Source organism: Aotus nancymaae, unplaced genomic scaffold, assembly GCF_030222135.1.
Source record: "Aotus nancymaae isolate 86718 unplaced genomic scaffold, 86718_ANA_hifiasm-v0.15.2.pri h1tg000040l, whole genome shotgun sequence".
Classification (NCBI taxonomy): Eukaryota; Metazoa; Chordata; class Mammalia; order Primates; family Aotidae; genus Aotus; species Aotus nancymaae.
This window is the reverse complement of record NW_026988454.1, coordinates 35971258-35983883: the sequence shown is the minus strand read 5'-3', so window position 1 is coordinate 35983883 and position 12626 is coordinate 35971258. Positions and strand designations below refer to the sequence as shown.

At 34.3% G+C, this 12626-nt stretch overlaps 1 protein-coding gene across 4 annotated transcripts in view; it reads right to left on the bottom strand.

Moving 5' to 3' along the window:
- The window catches only part of MED23 (mediator complex subunit 23), a 42551-nt gene that overhangs the window by 17020 nt on the left and 12905 nt on the right, over positions 1–12626 (bottom strand). For 3 of the 4 annotated variants that reach the window (XM_021666529.2, XM_012458306.3, XM_012458308.3), the window contains 7 exons: positions 12335–12352; positions 7049–7249; positions 4869–5012; positions 3764–3909; positions 2621–2866; positions 1565–1707; positions 394–568 (listed from right to left, as the gene is read on the bottom strand). In XM_021666529.2, the coding sequence (XP_021522204.1) occupies positions 394–568; positions 1565–1707; positions 2621–2866; positions 3764–3909; positions 4869–5012; positions 7049–7249; positions 12335–12352 (1073 nt within the window). The remainder of the gene's footprint in view (positions 1–393; positions 569–1564; positions 1708–2620; positions 2867–3763; positions 3910–4868; positions 5013–7048; positions 7250–12334; positions 12353–12626) is intronic. The other variant, XM_021666530.2, reaches the window with a different exon arrangement.

Here is a 12626-nt window from a genome sequence, read left to right as displayed (position 1 = left end):
TAAAAAATTTCACCTGGACATATTACATTTCAAAAATTATATTTTCTATCTAAATATTTTAATTTAAAGCAACATCAACGTGACATGATACTTAAACCATAATCTGAAGTATACCTAAATCCAGCATTCTAAAGGGCTAAGTTACAACATAATAATAAATACCCTGGAAGTACTAATTCTCGGTCCAAAGATCCTGAAGCAAGGACTCAACTATCTTAATTAGTTTCTATTTAAAGAGCTACACTTAGCTCCTGTACTGGAAATAAAATACTTTAGAAGCAGAAAGTTTGATGATAGATGAATTAAAAAAATTGCAAGATAAAGGATTAAGAACCTCATCTCCAACAAAATTTCTAATAAATCTTAAGTAAACATGGTCTTCAATGAGCTCACCAAAGATGGAGCTGGTTCTGGTTTGTTTGTGCAACTGCAGCCAAAGTATGCAGATGACTCAGGAGCTGAACTCTGTAATGAGGCTGAATATGATGCATCCGGTAACTGAACATCTCAAGGAGTGTGTGTAAGATCCCCCATGCATGTGATTTAAAAACAGTTGGCAAAAGCTGACCTGGAGGAAAAAGACAATTTAAGGTACCAATTATTAAAAGCTATGCATTAAAAGATATTTGAAGAAAGTCGCATTGAACAAAATATAAGTAAAGATTTGATTGTGAAAATATACATGCACAAACACACATATACAGTCCCCATATTTTCTTATTTTCTACTTTAACAGTAAGGAAAAATTCAGATCCTAATTATAATATCAAGTTTGCTTTTTTTTTCCCCCCTGGAATTTGGCAAGCAATACTCATGTTTATGTGGAAAAATTAAATGAGACAAGATATGAAAAAAAAATCTTCTCAATTCTGTTATCTTTTAAATTGTTTTTAGACAGTTAACGTTCCATACCTTTTGAAGTATGAGGTTCACTTTTTAATACAAAAATTGTATTACACCTGCCCTTGTTTCCTCCTACCCCCAAGAAAGTTTTATTCAACATTCAGTTATCTAAGAAGAATTACTGTGGTTAAAATTAAAACTATGCTGCATTGGTGAAAAGCTGGAATTACCATGAATCAGAAAAAATGTCTATATTAGAAAGTATCTATTATTTTGAACTATATAATAACTAAGAGACATTATAATGTATCTTCTGCAATGTAGGAAAATTCCTTCTTTATTGCCAGTCAGCCTTAGTATGCACTGGAGGACAGCATTACTGCTTCGGGCAGAATCTATTTGAATGAGGACAGGGACCATGTCTACTCTGCTCACTGCATCCCAAGCAAGTAGCACATTAACCTTTTCTCACCGCTTTACTTAAAAATGCCACAAACCCCCTGACCCTCACACTTCTTATTCCTCTTTTTTTGCTTTACTTTTCTCTATGACATGTATCATCGGACATATTGCATATTTCATTTATTTACTTTAATGTCCCCCTCCATAAGCTCCATCATGGTGGTGACTTGTTCTCTGCTGTGCCACCAGGACCTAGAAAAGCACCTTTTGAGTTAATGAATGGGTTAATAGTTATAAACACCACAAAGTCCTGTCTTACTGATAAATCCTTTGATGCCCAAAGACTCTATTTCCATATAGACCAATAAACGACTGTAAGTTTCCACTAGGGCTGGAGCCAAGGCCACACTGGATTTTGCATGAGCAAGTTTTATCACCCTGGTTGCAATGCTGTGAATAAGGCTGAGAAGAAAAAAGGGAAGAAAATAAAAATCCATATTTTTGACATAAACACAGGGCTACTCTACTTAGAAGTAACTTAGTATACTTTCGAACTTAAATGATTCAAATGAAGTTGATCCATTTAATGTGTTTAAGTTGTGCAGGACCCTTGGTAAGGATGTACCGCACAACCTGAGACTCACTCTGGTTTCTACAGTGCTTTCAATGTGCATATGGATCCCCCTGCTCATGGAAAAACAAACTTTGGGTTCAACTCCTAAGAGCATGCTTGAAGGATTTTGGTCATTCAAATGATGCATAAAAATACTTTTGGGAAATGAAATAACTTTGTCACAGATTTTACTTTAATAAATCACTGCGAAGACCCAAATGTTAGGTTCTAATGGGGCTTTGCTCAAATCTGTTATATATGCAAGTGAAGCACATGTGTAATTCTATCACAATAGTTACCATTTGAAAATGAGTATAGCTCTACTAGAACTGATGCTCCACTTGGAGGATCAAAGACAAATTCCTTTGGCCTATACAGTGTTTGTTTTAAAAGTTGAGCCAATACTTAAAAGCTGAAAGACTAGTAGGAAAATAATCTGGATTTCTAGCCCTTCTCAAAAATGTTGGAAGCTCTAGTGACACTGGTCCTCATACTTAACCATCCATAGAAAAAGAAAAGAATATGTGCAAAAAATTTTTATAATGCTTATCTCTCATGGAGAGATTATGACAATTACTTTCTTTGGGTCTGTTTATCTTAGAGTTCCTATAATACAAAATATTCACTTTTGTAATAAAATAAAGCTATTATTTTCTTAAATGTACCTGACCATAAAATAATACACAAAATCATGAAATAAAGGTTTATGCTATATTCTTAGCAATTCCCTGACAAGAAACCAAATTAATAAAAAGAACATACCTCATTTTGGCATGAACCGTCAGTGAATCCAGGAGGTTCATAGGTAAGGGGGTAATAGATCCTGAAGCCATACAGTTTGTTCCAGGGAGAGGTATCCTCATAATTCCATTTCCATAAATAGTTTCCACCAGAGCTCCCATGGGTAATGTAAAACATTCTGAATTTGTAGAGTATGCATTGCATAATAGGGCAATCTTATAGTCATTCATCTGTAAACTTTTATTTCTCAGACTCTGCTGCAGGAACCTAAAAATTCACGTTCCATTAAAAAGAAAAAATGAAAATAACTTCCATAATGTTAATTTGTATTTTTTAAAAGTTCAATTTTATGCAATTATTTATTAATGCTATCTTTGTTCCTATAGGTATTATAGTTTCTGTGTGAAAGGTAGAGTGGGAACATACACAGATGTTTGGGTAGCATTTCAGAAGAAAAATAATTTTAAATAAACAGTTAATAGTTATCTGTTAAGTACGTACTACAAACATATACAGCCACCATATTAGGCTAAGTTTCAGAGAATGAAGAAATAACTCACAAATCCATGAACCAGGATTCTATTTATTATCTGTCTGTATAAACATAACAATATGTCTTCATTACAGATATCACTATGAAAAGGTGGTTAAGGGGTATCTCATAAAATGAAAACCAAAAGAAATTATCAAGTCTGATTATCTTGCCATCTTCTATGAAGAGATATTAACTTTGGAAGAGATATTAAGGGTCATGCCAGCCAGATCAGCTCAATCAATCCTGGCAGCCCAGTGATGAGTGATATCTCAGTCAGCTCATGCTCAAGTTCCAAGCACTTGAGAAATTCTGAAACATTTTTACAGTTATAAAAATTGATATGCTTTCATTATATCAATAACTTTAAAGTATAACATACACAACTGAAGATCAGCCATGAAAATTAAAAAAAAAAAAAAAACATATAACCAAGACTAATCTTGTAGCTGTTTCCTGATACAGGTACTGGCCAGATTCTCTTGCTATGACATATACATCAAGTATTCGCCCTTACCTCTAGTGGGTATGGGGAGATTTTCAAATTTCACACAGACACTGACACCAATATTAGTCTACAATCCACTATTAATTAAATGAGAAAATTAAATATCAAGCAACAAATAACGTACTCATGGTGAAGTCTTAAGGAATGAGGTATTGGAATCTGTAGCTTGGAGTTGTCATTTTGAGCTTTTCTATTGAGATGAATCCAAATGCAAGTCATTGCAAAGGCATGGGTTGACTGGGGTTTATTAATATCAGGAACTGGGATATACTAAAAAATAACAATTTGAAAAATAATACAAGAAAAAGAAGAATTAAATAATTTATTTTAGTAATCGATTTCTGATATATCTCTTTTTAACATATCATATCTTACTTTAGCCCGAGTAATTCAATAATACAAATCAGAAGGTCTAACAGCCATAAATTTTGAAACTATTACAAGATGCTTTATTTGGTATGTTTTTATCTGTTAAGAAAGTAACACAGATTCACAGCTGCGTTGTCAAGCTTTTCCTACAATCACAGAGCAATCTCAAACAAAAATCATTTTTTAATTTTTACTTTTAAAAAATTTAAACATATCATCATGAAATCTTACTAAATATGATAATGTAACTAAAAACACAAGACTTTCTAAAAGTCTCAGAATAATTTTTAAGAACATATAAAAATCTAAGAAATATGCAATCTAAATGATTATTATTAAATGTATTGATTATTGATGGGTAAAATGATACTGATGTCTGGGATTCGCTTTAAAATTGCCAACATTGACAAAAAAGATAAAGAGGGAAAATGAAACAAGAGTATTTCTTGATGATGGTTATAACATGGTAGGTTTACTGTTCTATTCACTCTACTTTTTGTGTATGTTTAAAAATTTTCATAATAAAGTACTTCTAGAAAATGGCAATCATCAAAGTACCTCACATTTTACTCAAATATCTTATATGACAAAACACCCAGGAGACACACTGAGGCTCAACTGTCAAAAAAAAGAAAGCTATTAATAGAGACTGTTGTCTGGCCATTCAATGGTGTATGTAGATTAAAACAGCTTTAGTGATTTCTAAAAATGTAGACCTAGAATGTAGAGAAAGAGCTTGCTATACTTCATATTCAATTGTGATTTAGCATAAACTCACAAAACCACACTAAAATCCTTAAACATAATTATACATAATTCACTCATCATGTTGTTATGAACAGTTATTCAGTAAAGCTTACTTCTTTCTCTGGGTATAGCAAGTCGAAGAGCTTCATGACAGGGAGAAAATCAGCTAGTGCATTTTTCTGAATACTTCCAGAAATGAATTGCAGGAGAACCCACATAAGATGATCTCGGCCTTTAATCAGTCCTCGCCCTGCTAACTATAAAAGATGTTTAGATACACATGTATACATTGTTACTTAAAGACATAAACCGAGGAAGATTTTGTTGTTGTTCATTTTTTAAGGAGAAACCCTGGTTCTTGTTCTCAGAAAGTCAGCATCTCACTTTGCCATTTAGTAATTACTTATTCTCAATTCAAGACACATCATGCAAAGCCTGCTAAATTATTTTAATATTATATATAAATATTTCCTGCTCCCTGAAACAACTATGCATACCAAAAATGCAATGTTGTAGAACACAATCAAGTTGATCATGTATGCAAGAGAATCGAGTTTAATATGGGATAATTCTTATTTTTAAAAATCTCATCAAAATGTAGGGAATACGCTATTATACCAAAAGGATATTTTTTTAAATTTGAAATAATCAAGGACTGGTTATTATAAAACACGCTTCCTGGTTTTCTGTACATTTTGTTTATTTATTTATATCTTTAGAATAAGGATAAAGATGGGGTCTTGCCATGTTGCCCAGGCTGGTCTTGAACTCCTAAACATGTTGCCCAGGCTGGTCTTGAACTCCTAAACTCAAGCGATCCACCAGCCTCAGTCTCCCAAACTGCTGGGATTACAGGAGTGAGCCACCTGGCCCGGCTGGTTTTCTGTACATTGTAACAGGAACTAATGGTGGAGGGGGGTAGGAGATGGTGGTTAAAGGATTTTTAACAACTTTTGTGAAAAATTTTCTCCATGATATTCCATGCCATGGAGATGTTATATAAATCAACATTTGTTTTATTCCCATTCAATATATCTAAAATTTTTGACAAAAAGTGACTTTTCCCACAAACTTAAGTCTTCCACTTGTCTCCCTTTTTTGGATTCATCATCCTCCCTTCTATTAATTCCTAGAGTAGGAACCACTGAGCAAGCCTAGACTCCCATTATTTGCTGTCAGTCACCTAGTCCTATTCCACTTCCGTACACCCGATCTCCAGCTCCTCCTTTCTGTCCTGGTTTAGGCCTTCAGCATCTTTCACCTAGCCCGCTGCAGTTATCTCCCTTACTAATTTCCTTGCCTCTGGCTTTACACACACACACACAAACATAATTATATCTTAATAGTTGCCATAATGAAAGCACATTTCCCTGCAATACAAATAAAAGGGAATAGTCCCTAAGGTTACAGTGAGCCTCTGGCTTTGTCCCCTTTAATCTCTACACCACTCTCTTCCTCCATGTGGCCATTAGCATTTTTCCAACTTGCACACAATGATGCCATTCCCCTCCGCACTGCCTCCAAAAGAAAATCTAAACTCCTTACAACAGGCACATGGCCATTTATTCTCCGTGTCTACCCTTGCTTTCCGCCTTCCTTATCTCACCAATGATTTCCCTTTTATATTTTTATTTCCAGTTCTCACATATCTCTATCTCTTTCTAAATGCTAGTCTTATTGCTAGGGAAACACTTTTCTGTCTTTTTCTCTTAGCAAGTTTCTATTCATCCTTCAAGTGTTTGCTTAAAGACCTCTTTGATATGGCCATCCCTGATATCTCTAATAAAGACCATTCCTTTTTTTTTTTTTTTGACATGGAGTCTCACTCTGTCGCCAAGGCTGGAGTGCGGTAGTGTGATCTTGGCTCACTGCAACCTTAGGGACTATTTCCTTTTATTTATATTGCAGGGAAATGTGCTTTCATTGTGACAACTATTAAGATATAATCATGCTGTCTGTGTATGTGTGTGTGTGTGTGTGTGTGTGTGCGGGAGCACGTGCATGGATGTATATTTCCTCCTCTAGTGAGGTGCTCCTTGAGGATATTACAGTGCCTTTTCATCTTGTATCCCCTGGTGCCTGCACTGGGAATACACTGAATGAATGACTGAATCCTGGCTTTACAGTGACAAGAAAGTAAAAAGTTAAGAAATCGTAAAAGCAGTAAACAGGACAGAAATTAGGGCTCAAAACTTCTGCCAGTTCTTAAATCACTGCTATGGAATGTCCATAGCAGTCTAAAATACACTAATCAACAGGTGAAGTCACTCTGACCAAAAGATTTAGTACATACCTTCTGATGAAGAGAAAGCACCATATGTGGAAAACTCGCAAACTGGAAAAGCACAAAGAAAATGAGCTGACTCGAGAGATGCTGCCACAGGAGTTGGCTTGTTCCCCCATCGTCAAACTTCTCCTCAGTCTCAGATCGCTCCATGGCATAAACAACCAGATCCACCAACTGGTCCTCCAGCACAGGGCAGCGCTGCTTGTGCTGTAGGGCAGAGATTAAATACAGTATTCCAAAAGCCTCTCGGTTAGTTTCAGAAGTTACCAGTTAATGGGCATTAATTGTAACAAGAGGCTGAGAAGCATGGAATGAAGTTGAACTTAAGAAGTTAAGGTTAGATTTAGTCTATTAAAGCTGCATTATGTTATATTATCATAGGGGATAAATTTAATGAAAAAATTATTTTTTCAGGTTTCCCATAAAATAGACTTCCCATTAGCTTTGGACTTCCGCTATGGACATCACTTGTTTCAATTAGACAAAGGGCAATGCATAGTAGAAAATTTTGTTATTTATCCTTTGAAAAAAGATAACATTTTAAAGGGCATATGAAACAGGGATAGTAGTATTAATTTTGCAATCTAAATCAAAAGATGAAAACCCTGGATTTACAGGGATCAAATATTGTGATAGAACAAATAAAGTGGTTATGCAAATCTCTTTATTTTAAAGTAACCTCTACAAGTTTACACTAACTTTATATCCAGGGGTATATCTAAGTAGCTACCAGATTATTCAACATCTGTTTTTCAATGTGGGGTATTGGTCCTGATACTGAAGTGGAAACTTCTTCCACGGGGGAAAAAAAATTGATCTCTGCTCTTCCTTTTTGGAAGCCAAACATAATGCAGCTTTAATTTTAAATTAGATCACTTTAAAATCTAAAACAAGAAAAATAATTGAGTTTAAACACTAAAAATGAGAATGCAACTTCCCTTTCTAGAGGCAAAAAGATCTGTGCTTTTAAAAGTGATTTAAAAAATACGCTTTTACCAAAAGAAATAAGTTAAGCCATATTTAAGCCATTTTCATATTTCCTTTATAAATTCGTTCTATGACTTAGTAGCAGGCAGTTGGAAGCCCTTCTGGTGAATATAATTACTAATACCGATCTTTCCTCTAAACTTTAGATGTGATTATCAGTCTTTTGCCATGAAAAAGGGATATGATTTTTTCAAATTTAGGGAAAAAAATGCAAAATGGGGACAAATTCGGAAATAAACAAGACATAATGAATAGCATCCCCTCTTTTGCATGCTCTTTGCCAGCTCCAAACTTGTAAAGCTCCAATATAGCTGCAGTTTTTCTTAAAGCATGCAAATAAAACAAACAAGTATCCAAATGATAAGCATCAATGGTTGTTTCATATTTTTTTCAAAAACACAATGCCATGACCACAGTTCAACCACATTACAGATTTACAAATAGCAATATTAACACCACCAGTTGAGACTACAGTACTTTTCCTCCAAATTTAATTATCATTATGAAGCAGAGCAAAGTGCAACAGACAACACTACAGACTATTTCTTAAATCAGCATGCAAAACTACTGTGTACAGGGCTTGAAATTCACTAGTTCTGCCAACCACCAACAACCTAAGAAATGTGTCAGACAACACAAATTTAGAGTGAGATCATTCAAAGTATACAGAGTCAGAAAAAATTGTGAAAAGAAGTAAAGCCAGGATTTCCAGTAGGAATTTTTCACTAGTGATGGGAATTTGCCTCTAGTTTGGAAACAGACAAATTTGTCATCTATTTCTCCATCCATAATGGTCTTCCATCAGTCTGCTTGAGGAAAAAAGAGCAAACTAGATAAAATTGGTTTTTAGCACCTGAGTCACTTTAGAGTTTTTCTTTTTAGTATTAGCTATTTGTTTTTTTTTTAAACTAGATTTTCACCTACATATTATTAGGCATATAGTTATTGTCATACAGTTAATGATTTTTAAAGGAAAGCAAAAATATTAAGATTTTGACAATGCAAGAACCACTAGGAAATTTACAGTTAAAGCTGATGATCTTTCAATTTATGGCATGACTCAAGATTACCCTGAACTTTTCTGTCAAGAATTCAGTCAGTCAGGAATCTCTACAGTACCTAATGCTCTGGTACCTGATGGTAGCAGAATAGCTATCAGGATTAACTACAAATTTCCCAGGTGTTTTTGGTTAAAGCCAAGGATATTTCTCAACTCAAGTTTAAAGACAGCTTAAATATGTTGCTTTATCTGCATATTTTGGTAATATCAAAAAAGAAGGAAAAATCTGAGATACAAAATGATCTCTGCTGCTAACTATTCAGAACAATAAACTTTGCTTTAGTTTTCAATTATTTAAAGACAGGTACATTAAAATTAAGACTCTCTACTACATAGCACATGGTTTTACAAAGTGGAACAAACATTTGGAAAGCAGTTTCAGAATCTGTGAATAAAAGTTAACTGTCAATCATTAGGCTAAGATAATTTCATAAACCAATGGATGGTATCCCTATGACTATTCACATCTTGTTTTGTGAAAGCTTTGGTAAAATTAAGTCTTCAAAATACTGACATATAAAGTTAAATGTGTTAGTGTATATCATAACTATATGCATATTTGGTTAATACCTGTTTTACGACTATTTAAACTCAATATTTTAACAATTCTATTTCTACATAGTAGCCCAAATTATACTGAAACTTCATTTAAAATTTTCAGCTTTGATAAAAGCTAAAAATCAGGCAAAAGACATTAATAGAAACATTAATATTAACCCCCGACCTATACCCAATTCCTTCCACCACTATTTCAAACGGTCAATGATAGCGCTTTTCAGTCTTAGCATCTCATACCCTATGTTGAGTGGCACTTGACACTATTCATGTACAGTTCTCATAATGCTTTTGCAGTGAAATTTTAACATACTGTACTTAGGTGAGCTTAATTTTAAATTATTATTGCAGTGATGTAAATCAATTTTAAAATAATATCTATTTAGGAGAAGTTGGGAAGAAAAATTCCTTTCAATGCCATGTATCATATTATTTGCTTTAACCAAGAAAATCACCAACAATCACAATAATTTCAAAGAGAAACTTAGTGATTAACATAAGATCAAATGAATGATAAATACTTCACTGTCTCATAGTAGCCAGGATTCACACACCATCATGTAAGAGTCTGATGAGTGTATTTGTCTTGTAATGCTTGTATTTGGCAGAAAGAATACAAACTCCCGGGTAAGCACATAAAAAACAAGATCTTTCCACTGTGAGTTTAAATCTAACACTCCACCTTGCCAGTTACGGAACTGGGCTATTTATGACTTTCTGAATGTAACCAATATCAGCATAAAATATAACCCAATTCCTACTGGAAAATGCAATATTGACAGCTCTTAAGGTTTCAAAAGCTGTAAGTAAATTATCACATTGCTAGAGAAAGGACAAGAAAGTATAGTGTAGGATGTAGTTCTGTAATGATAAAAGATGTGGTAAGATGACTTGGTGATCTTTAATCATATGCTTCTTAGACGGTGTGTTCTCGTTTTCTAGTCTACTTTCTGGCAGGTAAAAATATCAAGTCAACTGAGCATATTATCTTCTATCTACACGTTCCCTAACTAAAGAGTTTTCTATAAAAACGATTACTGATGAATTGTGAATTTTTGACAATGTTTACACTACAGTGGGACCAATACTAATAATGTTCTGTCAGCATTTCCATTATAAACTTTATTTTTTATGGATTTATGTCTTAGTCATAAACTTTTTTTAGGTTGAAACTTGTTATCGAAATGATCAGATCGGAAATACTCTCAATTGTTTTGTCAATTTCTAGTTTGAGAAGAGCTGCCCCCCCACCAAAAGAAAAAAGCTTAGGATAGCGAAGGATATCTGGGGGAAGGTATTTGCAGCTCAAATGGCCATAGGTACATTTATCCACCAAACTGTAAAAAAACTGAGTCAAGTATGACTTAAAGTTCACTGTAAAAATTAGTTTTAAAACATAGCATGAAGCATTCTTTCAAAGTTAATTGAATACTTACCTCTAATTCAATGAAAGTTGATCAGAATTAATGACTTGGTATTTAAGATGTTAACTTGACAGATTATATGAGGTCACTGTCAGATACTCTACTGTGAAGCAGTTTCAGTTTCACATGTACAAAAGCTTGTCCAAACAAGGAAACTTGGCAAATTTTTCAGAAGAAAAAACTTAAAATAATAAAAGAGATACTGCTACTAGGGTGAGGTTTGGCATGCAAAGTTTCAACACTGAGCAAGTTTTATGGCCAAGCTATATGTCCTTAAAAATAGGGCTTTATAAATGGAAGCACTGGCACAACCTTCACTATAGTATTGCAAACAGTAACGCTATTTTATATAACCTAGACAAGAACGTCTTTTTAAAATCAAAAAGCTGGTCTATTTTAATATGTTGGGCTCAAAAAGTTTTAACAAAAATAGTTGGAACCACTATTTTGTTTAAAATATCAAAGGTGAAAAGTCCTGGGACAGACTTGGGACTGTTAAGAGTTTGATTTATAAAGTTTGGCCACAGTGTTTTTCTCCCACCACAGGTGAGCTTCAGTTGAGAGGAGCTCACTCTAGGAGGAGGGCACTTCTGGCAAAGACTGACAAAGAAGGGTGTTTGTCAAGCAGGTGTGGGGTCACCTAAGAGTCTGACATTTCTGAGTCAATCCCCATGTTTCCAAAAAAGCCTTTCCTGTATAAAGTTTACCACTCCAACTTTTAAAAGCAGCATATCTCTATTAAAGTGCTTTTTTTTTTCCTCTTTTTTGTGTTGTTTTTAATTTGTTTTTGTTTTAAGGCAAAGCAACGTTAAGTATCTTTGTTGTTATTTTCCTTTATTTGTTTTAGTAGTCTGGAAAGATAAAGGCCACCACAAATCTTTCCATCTCTGAAAATTCCACCAGGCTAGCTTTAGCCCTAAAGTAGGAAAAAGTAAAATGGAGTGGGAAGGAAAAACAAACCATCAAAAAGCGACAGGCTTCATTGAGTGCCAGGTGTTGTCTCTTTGTTACCAAAAAGAAAAAAAAAAATGAAAAAAAGAAAAAAGAATATTAAAAAAAAACAAACACCAAAAACAAAAACAAAAACAATCCACCAAAAATAACTCTCATATCCCAAGAAGAAATCGTTTTTTAGTGGCCTTGGTCTCAGCATGGTCCTGCCAATTTCAAGCCCCGACCATACACGTATTCTCTAAATGGAATCAGTGGCTACAAAGCGGCCAGCGTATCGTTAGTCACAATACAACAGTAAGGTTGTGAACATACCTGAGCAATGTTCAAGGTCTAGAGCATTGGAGGATGGGCAGGACAAGACAGGACAGAACAAAAATAAAGGAAGAAAAAAAGAAAAGACAAAACAGTGACTATGAGGCCAGCCTCAAGGAACCCAGAGTCAGCACAAACCCTCCCACATGTTAAACCACCAAGAACAAGCAAACGTACACCAAAACAAAAAAAAAAGAACAAAAAAGAAAAAAAAATCAGCAAGAAGGCCACGCTGAAGATACCAAGGGTTATAAAAATAGACACCCAAACAACAAAAAAAGTCAAAAAACTA